Source organism: Cheilinus undulatus, linkage group 20 (genome assembly GCF_018320785.1).
Source record: "Cheilinus undulatus linkage group 20, ASM1832078v1, whole genome shotgun sequence".
NCBI classification, from domain to species: Eukaryota; Metazoa; Chordata; class Actinopteri; order Labriformes; family Labridae; genus Cheilinus; species Cheilinus undulatus.
The window spans coordinates 41,599,503-41,612,138 of record NC_054884.1 but is presented as its reverse complement, the minus strand read 5'-3'; the positions used below and the strand labels follow the sequence as shown (position 1 = coordinate 41,612,138).

The following is a 12,636-nucleotide window of genomic DNA, read 5'->3' as shown; positions in this document are numbered from 1 at the left end:
ATGGATTTTAATCTAAGGTTAGAAATCCAGGATGAAAATCAAAGAATGTTCTGATTAGAGAAATAAATGCCATGCTTTCTGTTCAACACTATGAATTTTGTCTTAATCTTTAAGAGCATGTGTACGTGTGTTTATGCGTTGTCAACTTAACTCAATAAACAGTTCAAAAAATCAAAGAATGTTTTTTATTTCTTTTTCCATGAACTCATAAACACAAGGAAACGTGTTTGTTTTGATCTTTGTGTTTTTGTGTTCTGATAGAGAGGCGGATTAAAGAACAGAATGCTGGTGATCTAACATTCTTTTCTGTCCACATAAGTATAAAATGAAACCCAACTGTTCTTCATGTATTTATTTGTTTCTGGGAAATGTAAAACGAGACGTGAAAACCAGATAGTTTTTCTTTTTTTCATTTCTCTTTGTTTCTCCATTTGTTATCAACTTCCTGGAACGGCTAAAGGAAGATTTAGTCCAGGTTTTGTGAACTTACCTGTGCCCAGGTGTATCCAGGTGTAACCTGGTGAATCCTGCTTTACCCAGGTGTTTCCTGGTGTCCTCAGATGTATCGAGGTATTTTCTTGTGCATTCAGGTATATCTAAGTTTACCCAGGTGTATCCAGGCATACCCATGTGCACCCCAGTGTCCCTTAAATGTCCCCAGGTGTCCCCAGGTGTACCCCAGTGTCCCTTAAATGTCCCCAGGTGTACCCCAGTGTCCCTTAAATGTCCCCAGGTTTACCCAGGTGTACCCCAGTGTCCCTTAAATGTCCCCAGGTGTACCCAGGTGTCCCCAGGTGTACCCCAGTGTCCCTTAAATGTCCCCAGGTGTATCCAGGTGTCCCCAGGTGTACCCCAGTGTCCCTTAGGTGTACCCAAGTGTTCCAAGGTGTACCTATGTGCACCCCAGTGTCCCTTAAATGTCCCCAGGTGTACCCAGGTGTTCCAAGGTGTACCAAGGTGTACCTATGTGCACCCCAGTGTCCCTTAGGTGTACCCAGGTGTTCCAAGGTGTACCAAGGTATACCTATGTGCACCCCAGTGTCCCTTAAATGTCCCCAGGTGTCCCCAGGTGTACCCCAGTGTCCCTTAGGTGTACCCAGGTGTTCCAAGGTGTACCAAGGTGTACCTATGTGCACCCCAGTGTCCCTTAGGTGTACCCAGGTGTTCCAAGGTGTACCTATGTGCACCCCAGTGTCCCTTAGGTGTACCCAGGTGTTCCAAGGTGTACCTATGTGCACCCTAGTGTCCCTTAGGTGTACCCAGGTGTCCCCAGGTGTACCCAGGTGTCCCCAGGTTTTCCCAGGTGTACCTAGGTGTACCAGGTCTTGTCATTCATTGATTATTGAAATTAAGCGAGTGAGTGTGAGAGAGCTGCTTACTTTATTCACGGTGATGAAATCATTAGAGTACAGTCAAACATTAAAACAAGGTTTACATCAAAAACAAAAAGGGTGGAGCTGATTGGATGCTCAGCTTTGATTGACAGCTCTCTTAATGAGTGAAAACATTGAGATTTATTTAAAAAACAATGGCGTGTTTGGGTGTGACACCAGCACATACTCACATCCATGAAGACCACATGTTTACAAAATCACTCTGATAGAAATACATGTTTGATCTGTATGCTACAAAAACACTCTCTCTCTGCCCCAAGGATGGGCGAGCGAGGGCGGCGTGACCAACCACAGTGACGGTTAAATACTCACAAAACCCACACAGAACAAGGGGGGCGGGGCTGTGGGGTGGGACAATAAAAAGACATCTCTGAACAAGAAGACGGTCGTCACAGTAGCCAATCAGGATGCAGGATTCATTTTTACAGTGCGAGCATAACAAGAGAAAAATAACCACAGACAGAAGGGGGCGGGACCTAACAGAGGAAGGAGGGGCTATCTTTCTTTTTTATCTTTTAATTCTCAGAAGTCAGAGGTCAAAGATCAGCATGAGGAGAACTCTTCAAATCTTTTCATGATGTCACAGAGCTCGAGTCTGATTGGCTCACAGCAGCGGCTCCAAATAGACGCCGAAGAAATCTATTTAACCTCCTGAGTTCTTGCATGCTACTATAAATAAAGGTATAATAAAAAAATAAATAATAAAAATAATAAGATGATATAATAATAATAAATATTATAATAATAAATATATAATAATAAAAATATAATGATATTAACAATAATGATATAAAAATAATAATAATAATAATAATAATAATAATAACAATAATAATAATAATAATAACATTAATAATAATAATAATAATAATAATAACAATAATAATAACAATCAAACCACTATGGTGTGTCCTCATCACACAGAGCACTGTTTTCTGATTGGTCACTACCTTATAAAGCAGTGACCAATCAGGAGCAAAGATTTGTATTTCCATGTGTTCTTTCACAGAAAAAACTGATGTCATGTGACATCTTACTTTTCTTACATCAGTAGGCCACGCCCCCACAGACAGACAGGAACAGGAGAATAATTACAGACCACTGCTGTACAAAAGTCTCTTTGTTTTCTTCTCTCCACCAATCAGAAACATCAGTTCATGTTTATCTACACTCTGCTCTGATTGGTCAGATGGCCTGAGACCCCGCCTCCAGAGGCCGCGGGCTCCTCTTCCTTTGAGGTGATTGGTGCTCGTGGCTAAGGGCGAGGAGAGATGAGGACTGAGAAAGACGGCGTCTACATCGGAGGGACGACCAGACCGGACATGGCTGAGGAGACGGAGACAGAAAGACATCATTATATATGGGAGACCAGAATCTAGAGGAGTCCAGGACTGAGACCAGAGTCTAGAGGAGTCCAGGACTGAGACCAGAGTCTAGAGGAGTCCAGGACTGAGACCAGAGTCTAGAGGAGTTTAGGAGACCAGAGTCTAGAGGAGTCTAGGAGACCAGAATCTAGAGGAGTCTAGGACTAAGCTAAGGGGCCAGCTTAGCCTCTTTAACAGCTTTTCTCCCTCGATTGATCACAAACATTCTTCAGTTAAAAACACTGATATACGACTAAGATAATAGACCGTGTCGGTTAAACTGGAATGACAACTAGGGGCCAGACTGGCCTGTATGCAAAAAGTCAAGGATGGAATGTTACATAACTTTAATGGAGGGTATCATCTTCAAAGTCAAGGATGGAATGTTCTCTCTGAAGCCTTTAAAAGGATGATATAACCATACTAAGATAAAAATTGTTTGTATGTTTCTGATTTGAAGGTCTGAATGTTTAGTGTCCCAGCCTTTCTCAGTGCTGTCAGTGGGGTTCTCCTCACACACAGCCCGGCTGTTTGGTGGTGTACGGAGGCTGTAAATTAAAGCGCCCGCTGGTCCACGCTCTGTGTGGTTAGAAGGATGTTAATGAGGAGAAACGTGTCAGTGGCTCTGTGTTAAAGCTGAGTCTGGTCTGTTCAGACAGACCAGGAAAAGTTCAAGATCCTCACATTCTTTAGGTGTGATGTATGTGCTGACTGTGCTTGTTGGAAACTTTTGTAGAACCGTAGTAAACATTCCACCCACTTTTCAAAAGTTGCCGACTATGGCTGTCTAATTGGCAAAAAAAGAGGAAGAATGGCTCAAACATCCCCAGCTTCATGAACATTCCACTCTATGCTCTCATTAAAGTCCTCCTTTAAAGCTTTAAAACATTCCATCCTCATGCCCAAATGCACTGATGCTGCGTTGTGATTGGCTGATGGGATACTATGGAGATGGTGATATGCACTAATGAAGTGGCCGTATCTCAGCCAGTATCGTCACTGCCTGTCTAATGATGATGCTGCTGTGATTTGTAGAGTGATCATGATGCTGTGCAGCTCTGCTAACATCCTCAGCTGCTGCTAATGGACCAACAGACACTCACACAGAGAGACCTCTGAGCCTCACTGAAGAAGGAGAGCAGCATGAATATTTAACACTCGACAAACCTCTCTGTCAGAAACACTGACATCAACAGACCGCCACGGAGCGCCACGGTGCCTCTGTGTGTTTAGAGGATGTATCTGTGGGTGGAGTGAATAAAACATGGAGGGGCCTGTCACTCTCCATCAAATACTAACACAGCTGAGGTTACCCAGCTTGTCTGTGTGCTCACTGTCACTACGTTTACAAGCTGGATTACTGTGTCAGGGTGGCGTCAGACAGCGGCGTGTTTATCGTGTTTACAAAGGTGTTTAACCACCAATTACAATAGTATTTAGATATCTCTACCACAGTGTTACTGTAGGAAAGACTAGTGACATGTTTGGAGATGTTCTCAGACATGGAGACCAAACACTTCATCATTCAGCAACAGAGATCTACATCAGCTAATAAAGACTGATATTTACAGCTAATAAAGACTGATATTTACAGCTGATGTAGACTGATATTTACAGCTGATGTAGACTGATATTTACAGCTGATATAGACTGATATTTACAGCTGATATAGACTGATATTTACAGCTGATATAGACTGATATTTACAGCTAATAAAGACTGATATTTACAGCTAATAAAGACTGATATTTACAGCTGATGTAGACTGATATTTACAGCTGATAAAGACTGATATTTACAGCTAATAAAGACTGATATTTACAGCTAATAAAGACTGATATTTACAGCTAATAAAGACTGATATTTACAGCTGATGTAGACTGATATTTACAGCTGATGTAGACTGATATTTACAGCTGATGTAGACTGATATTTACAGCTGATGTAGACTGATATTTACAGCTAATAAAGACTGATATTTACAGCTAATAAAGACTGATATTTACAGCTAATAAAGACTGATATTTACAGCTGATATAGACTGATATTTACAGCTAATAAAGACTGATATTTACAGCTAATAAAGACTGATATTTACAGCTGATATAGACTGATATTTACAGCTGATATAGACTGATATTTACAGCTGATATAGACTGATATTTACAGCTGATATAGACTGATATTTACAGCTGATGTAGACTGATATTTACAGCTGATGTAGACTGATATTTACAGCTGATGTAGACTGATATTTACAGCTGATGTAGACTGATATTTACAGCTGATATAGACTGATATTTACAGCTGATATAGACTGATATTTACAGCTGAAACAGGCTAAAACAAGCACAGAAGAAGAGTTGCTAAATGTCTGAATATTTTTGGTCTTCCTGTGTTGATGTATGAGGATAGAGGAACCGGAGGAGAAGCCTCACCTTGAAGCCCGTTGGAGTTGTTGCCGGAGCAGTTAGGAGGAGGAGGAGGAGACGCAGACGGTCGGACAACTGGAGCAAAGGCGCTCTTCTGTTTGACTGCAGCTGAGAAGGAGAAGACACCGTGGGAGGAGTTACAGTTGGAAACCGCCATGGTGGGACTGGACGGGACGACTGCAACACAGGAAAAAAAACAAACAAAAAAAACAGTTCATACTGGGTATTTAAACCAGTTTATACAGGTAAATTAAACCAGTTCATACTGGTATATTAAATTAGTCTATAGAGGTTTATTAAACCAGCTTTCACTGGTGTTTTGAGCAGTAGTAGTTATAGTCTCAGTTGCCGTAGTAGAAGTAGTGTTAGTAGTTTTTACCTTGATACTTACTGCCGTAGGGCGAGTTGGTGGACGAGCCGTTGAGGAATCCGGGAGACGTTGCCACTCCAAGGTTTGGCATGCCGGTGTTTCCGTAGCCGTTCATGCTGTTGCTCACTGTGTTACCGTAGTTACTTTGCTGGGGGGTGGAGCTTGGTACGTACCCCCGTGGCGACACACTGCTGGTGTTACGACTGTAGCCGACTGTAGGGGGCGACATCACAGGTGTTAGACTAACCGGGTCTTTACCTGGACTGTTGACAGTAACAGTGTTTACACCTGGACAGGTGTGGAGCTGTTCCGGAGGCTCCTACCTTGCGTTGCGTCGGACACGTTGACTGCTAGCTGTCCACTGAAGGAGTTCACTCCCATCATGCCATGGGAGGTGGTGTTGCCTAGTGACGGGATCTGGTTGTGGTTCCTTGGAACGCTGTAGAGTGCCTCGGCGATGTCGGCCGCTCTCTTCAGGATGATCTCCTGCAGGAACAAGAGGAACGGTTAGTATGTCAGGATGACTGTCATTCATCAGTGTTGTTATGTTTTTATTATTCTATGGTTTTAATTTCTGTTGAACAGTTTATCGGTCATTATATGGACAGAGGTGGTCTAAAGGCTGAGCTCCATAATCAGGGCTGGTACTGCTTTATTAAAATTAAGATGGGGTCCAAGTAATTTCAGAGACTGACATGGGTCTCTGATCAGCTGTAGGTCAGAGGTCAGAGGAGACTGTGTTGGTAAATGTCAGTGGTGTAAAGCTCTGATTGGTTGGGAACAGTTCCAGCTGTGAGAGGCACTTCAGACACCCAGGTAGGTGATGTAAACATATAAAGTCATACATCGGTGTCGGTGTGTATTTTAGTGTGTATTTTAGTGTGTAGGTGTATGTTAGTGTGTAGGTGTATTTTTGTGTGTAGGTGTGTATTTTAGTGTGTGTTGTGGCTTGTGAAGGCGTATATTTTAGTGTGTGTTGTGGCGTGTGTAGGTATGTATTTCAGTGTGTGTTGTGGTGTGTGTAGGTGTGTATTTTAGTGTGTATTGTGGCTTGTGAAGGTGTGTATTTTAATGTGTATTTTAGTGTGTATTGTGGCTTGTGAAGGTGTGTATTTTAATGTGTATTTTAGTGTGTAGGTGTATTTTAGTGTGTATTGTGGTGTGTGTAGGTGTGTATTTTAGTGTGTATTTTGGCGTGTGTAGGTGTGTATTTTAGTGTGTATTGTGGCGTGTGTAGGTGTGTATTTTAGTGTGTATTGTGGCGTGTGTAGGTGTGTATTTTAGTGTGTATTGTGGCGTGTGTAGGTGTGTATTTTAGTGTGTATTTTGGCGTGTGTAGGTGTGTATTTCAGTGTGTGTTGTGGTGTGTTGTGGTGTGTTTTTGGCCTGATTAACTCGGTGTGGAGGAGCGTGTCGGGGAGCGTTCAGCAGCGCCGTGGCGTGAATATAAAGTGTTTGAATTGTTTCAGTGTTTCAGGAGGTTCTGACTCATAAACCTGGAGGTGGTGGGGGTTCCTGCTCACTGAGCATCATGGGAAATATGTTTACAGTGAGGTTTACATGAAAGTCAGAAAACTCCTTTATAACCTTTATTTTTATGGAGGTGAGTGGAGCTTCAACTTCAGCTCTGACACAGAGAACAGGCTTGTATTCCTGGGATCAGATTTAAATATGGAACTGAAATCACTACATTGATCCATTACTGATTAGATCTTTAGGTGAGTTAATGTTCTGTTTGTATTTCAGTGACAGCAGTACTGAGGCTTTACTGTCTATGACATACAGAACCCAGCTGTTTCTTCACATTCTTTCGCTACTGTTGACTCAACTTTATGGCCTACTATTTGGTAAAAATGGAGGGCAAAGGCACCAACATCCCCAGCTTCACCTTTCATGACGTTATCATTTTAAACATGTGATCCTTTAACATTCATAAACATTCCATCTCTGCCTTTGATGATGTCATCATTTTAAACATGTGATCCTTCAACGTTCATAAACATTCCATCTCTGCCTTTGATGATGTCATCATTTTAAACATGTGATCCTTCAACGTTTATAAACATTCCATCTTTGCCTTCGATGATGTCATCATTTTAAACGTGTGATCAATTAAAGTTTATAAACATTCCATCTTTGCCTTCGATGATGTCATCATTTTAAACGTGTGATCAATTAAAGTTTATAAACATTCCATCTCTGCCTTTGATGATGTCATCATTTTAAACATGTGATCCTTTAACGTTCATAAACATTCCATCTCTGCCTTTGATGATGTCATCATTTTAAACATGTGATCCTTCAACGTTTATAAACATTCCATCTCTGCCTTCGATGATGTCATCATTTTAAACGTGTGATCATTAAAGTTTATAAACATTCCATCTTTGCCTTCGATGATGTCATCATTTTAAACGTGTGATCAATTACAGTTTATAAACATTCCATCTTTGCCTTCGATGATGTCATCATTTTAAACGTGTGATCAATTACAGTTTATAAACATTCCATCTTTGCCTTCGATGATGTCATCATTTTAAACGTGTGATCAATTAAAGTTTATAAACATTCCATCTTTGCCTTCGATGATGTCATCATTTTAAACGTGTGATCAATTACAGTTTATAAACATTCCATCTTTCCCTTCGATGATGTCATCATTTTAAACGTGTGATCAATTACAGTTTATAAACATTCCATATTTGCCTTCGATGATGTCATCATTTTAAACATGTGATCCTTCAACGTTTATAAACATTCCATCTCTGCCTTCGATGATGTCATCATTTTAAACGTGTGATCATTAAAGTTTATAAACATTCCATCTTTGCCTTTGATGATGTCATCATTTTAAACGTGTGATCAATTAAAGTTTATAAACATTCCATCTTTGCCTTCGATGATGTCATCATTTTAAACGTGTGATCAATTAAAGTTTATAAACATTCCATCTTTGCCTTCGATGATGTCATAATTTTAAACGTGTGACCAATTAAAGTTTATAAACATTCCATCTTTGCCTTCGATGATGTCATCATTTTAAACGTGTGATCAATTAAAGTTTATAAACATTCCATCTTTGCCTTCGATGATGTCATCATTTTAAACGTGTGATCAATTAAAGTTTATAAACATTCCATCTTTGCCTTCGATGATGTCATCATTTTAAACGTGTGATCAATTACAGTTTATAAACATTCCATCTTTGCCTTTGATGATGTCATCATTTTAAACGTGTGATCAATTACAGTTTATAAACATTCCATCTTTGCCTTCGATGATGTCATCATTTTAAACGTGTGATCAATTACAGTTTATAAACATTCCATCTTTGCCTTCGATGATGTCATCATTTTAAACGTGTGATCAATTAAAGTTTATAAACATTCCATCTTTGCCTTCGATGATGTCATCATTTTAAACGTGTGATCAATTACAGTTTATAAACATTCCATCTTTCCCTTCGATGATGTCATCATTTTAAACGTGTGATCAATTACAGTTTATAAACATTCCATATTTGCCTTCGATGATGTCATCATTTTAAACATGTGATCCTTCAACGTTTATAAACATTCCATCTCTGCCTTCGATGATGTCATCATTTTAAACGTGTGATCATTAAAGTTTATAAACATTCCATCTTTGCCTTTGATGATGTCATCATTTTAAACGTGTGATCAATTAAAGTTTATAAACATTCCATCTTTGCCTTCGATGATGTCATCATTTTAAACGTGTGATCAATTAAAGTTTATAAACATTCCATCTTTGCCTTCGATGATGTCATAATTTTAAACGTGTGACCAATTAAAGTTTATAAACATTCCATCTTTGCCTTCGATGATGTCATCATTTTAAACGTGTGATCAATTAAAGTTTATAAACATTCCATCTTTGCCTTCGATGATGTCATCATTTTAAACGTGTGATCAATTAAAGTTTATAAACATTCCATCTTTGCCTTCGATGATGTCATCATTTTAAACGTGTGATCAATTACAGTTTATAAACATTCCATCTTTGCCTTCGATGATGTCATCATTTTAAACGTGTGATCAATTACAGTTTATAAACATTCCATCTCTGCCTTCGATGATGTCATCATTTTAAACCTGTGGTCAATTAAAGTTTATAAACATTCCATCTTTGCCTTCGATGATGTCATCATTTTAAACGTGTGATCAATTACAGTTTATAAACATTCCATCTCTGCCTTCGATGATGTCATAATTTTTAACGTGTGATCAATTAAAGTTTATAAACATTCCATCTCTGCCTTCGATGATGTCATCATTTTAAACGTGTGATCAATTACAGTTTATAAACATTCCATCTCTGCCTTCGATGATGTCATCATTTTAAACGTGTGATCAATTAAAGTTTATAAACATTCCATCTTTGCCTTTGATGATGTCATCATTTTTAACGTGTGATCAATTAAAGTTTATAAACATTCCATCTTTGCCTTCGATGATGTCATCATTTTAAACATGTGATCAATTAAAGTTTATAAACATTCCATCTTTGCCTTCGATGATGTCATCATTTTAAACATGTGATCAATTAAAGTTTATAAACATTCCATCTTTGCCTTCGATGATGTCATCATTTTAAACGTGTGATCAATTAAAGTTTATAAACATTCCATCTTTGCCTTCGATGATGTCATCATTTTAAACGTGTGATCAATTACAGTTTATAAACATTCCATCTTTGCCTTCGATGATGTCATCATTTTAAACGTGTGATCAATTAAAGTTTATAAACATTCCATCTTTGCCTTCGATGATGTCATCATTTTAAACGTGTGACCAATTAAAGTTTATAAACATTCCATCTCTGCCTTCGATGATGTCATCATTTTAAACGTGTGATCAATTAAAGTTTATAAACATTCCATCTCTGCCTTCGATGATGTCATCATTTTAAACGTGTGATCAATTAAAGTTTATAAACATTCCATCTTTGCCTTCGATGATGTCATCATTTTAAACGTGTGATCAATTAAAGTTTATAAACATTCCATCTTTGCCTTCGATGATGTCATCATTTTAAACATGTGATCAATTAAAGTTTATAAACATTCCATCTTTGCCTTCGATGATGTCATCATTTTAAACATGTGATCAATTAAAGTTTATAAACATTCCATCTTTGCCTTCGATGATGTCATCATTTTAAACGTGTGGTCAATTAAAGTTTATAAGCATTCCATCCCTGCCTTTGATGATGTCATCATTTTAAACGTGGGAGAACAGTCATGTTTACCCATGTTCTCCTGGATCATGGGACCCCCTCTGTTTGTGGGCCCTTGCTCTTCCAACGGGGTGTATTTTAATGGGTGTGAACATGGATGCGTCACTTCTCCTCTGTTTTTTGTGAGTTCAGGTGTTCAAACATCATTCACAGATTTACTGCTGACTCATGGACCATAACCTGACCCCCCCTTCTGTGTAGGTGTGCAGGTGCAGACCTCACCTGGTTGTTGTGGGGCATCCCGTAGAGTGCCTCCACTAGGTCAGCTGCTCTCTTCAACAGCACCTCCTGCAGGAGAGAAGAGGAGTAAAGATATAAAACCAATAAGCTGAGCTGTGTTTACTGAAAGGACATTTCCGACCAATCAGAGAGCAATCTCCTCATACAACACACATGTAACTACAGCCCAGAGTTCAGCTGAGGTTCATCTACTCTGGAATTTAAAGAAATGCTTGTACTCAAACTTGAAGTGTCCTGGGCATTAACAATGGCAACATTTCATGTGTAACATTCTGTTTTTAACCATGGAAACCTTCTAGCATTGTCCCTTTATTAACCTGCAGAACCCAGACTGAACTAACTGCACTAAACTCTTTAATCTTTATACTAGATTTATATCCAAGTTTGAAGGGCGTTAAATCTTGTAGCTGAGTTGTGTGTAAATGTTCTTTTCTGCATAAATATTCCCTCCTTTAAAGTGACTGAGCTATCCAGCAGAGGTCTAGTTGGTGCTAGTGGTCTCACAGTTGGGAACGGGGTCAGCCTCAGCCTGTAGGGGGTGCTCACGACGCACGTTTTAAAATCCAAACGTAGACCCTAAACCGTGAGTGTTAACATATGAAGATGTGATCAAGTGGACGACTGAACTCAGGTCTAGAGGTTTAGATCTGAATACAGGACTCTGAGGAGTTAGAGTCCCTGTCTCAGATCTGGTCTAACACATCCTCCTGATCCCAGACAGACTGGATCTCTGTAGCTCTGGACCTGTTCATTCCACAGACCGGAACCAGTGCTGACAGACCGCAGCGCCATGCGTGTGTGTGTTTGAGTGTGTGTTTGAGAGTATGTGTCATGAGTGTGTATAAGGTGTGTGTGTTTGAGAGTGTGTGTAGTGTGTGTGCAGCTCTGTGCCTCTTTCTGTCTTTATCTTAATTAAACACTCTCTCTGTTAATCTGCTGCATTTTCATTAACAACCTCTACTCAAGCCTTTAATTAACCCCGCCCCCTCTCCACTCCGACACTAACCGCCACCCTTTAACGCCATCATCAGTGTGAGACATCAGCTGATTGGTTACTGGAGCCGTCTTTGGACTGCAGTCTCAGATGGCAGCTCAAACTAACCTTATATCAACCTAGAGCTAAAAAGAGGCGGAGCCTAACCCTCCTGACTGACAGGTATGTAATGCTGGCTTCAGTCACATTAGCAACACCCCTAATTATACTAAACAGGTATCAATAACGCAGTGATCAATCATTCATCATTACTGCAGCACAGACAACAATCGTCACAGCACGCTCACTCTCTTCTGTTGGAAACTCCTGGAAGAGTCACCGACTCTGACGGACTCACTCATCATAGATGGGCCAACAACAGCCAAAAACAGCCAACTACAGCCAACTACAGCCAACTACAGCCAAGAACAGCCAACTACAGCCAACTAAAGCCAACAACAGCCAACTACAGCCAACTACAGCCAACTACAGCCAACTACAGCCAACAACAGCCAACAACAGCCAACTACAGCCAACTAAAGCCAACTACAGCCAACTACAGCCAAGAACAGCCAACTACAGCCAACTACAGCCAAGAACAGCC

General features: G+C 39.9%; 1 protein-coding gene across 1 annotated transcript in view; it reads right to left on the bottom strand.

Moving 5' to 3' along the window:
• Nucleotides 1-2,606: 2,606 nt before the first annotated feature.
• ebf3a (EBF transcription factor 3a) overlaps nucleotides 2,607-12,636 on the bottom strand; it is an 84,840-nt gene continuing 74,810 nt past the window's right edge. Inside the window, exons 12-16 of the mRNA XM_041815849.1 lie at nucleotides 11,042-11,107; nucleotides 5,884-6,046; nucleotides 5,582-5,773; nucleotides 5,197-5,367; nucleotides 2,607-2,720 (exon numbers count right to left, since the gene is read on the bottom strand). Coding sequence (XP_041671783.1) covers nucleotides 2,689-2,720; nucleotides 5,197-5,367; nucleotides 5,582-5,773; nucleotides 5,884-6,046; nucleotides 11,042-11,107 — 624 coding nt within the window. The 3' untranslated portion in view covers nucleotides 2,607-2,688. The remainder of the gene's footprint in view (nucleotides 2,721-5,196; nucleotides 5,368-5,581; nucleotides 5,774-5,883; nucleotides 6,047-11,041; nucleotides 11,108-12,636) is intronic.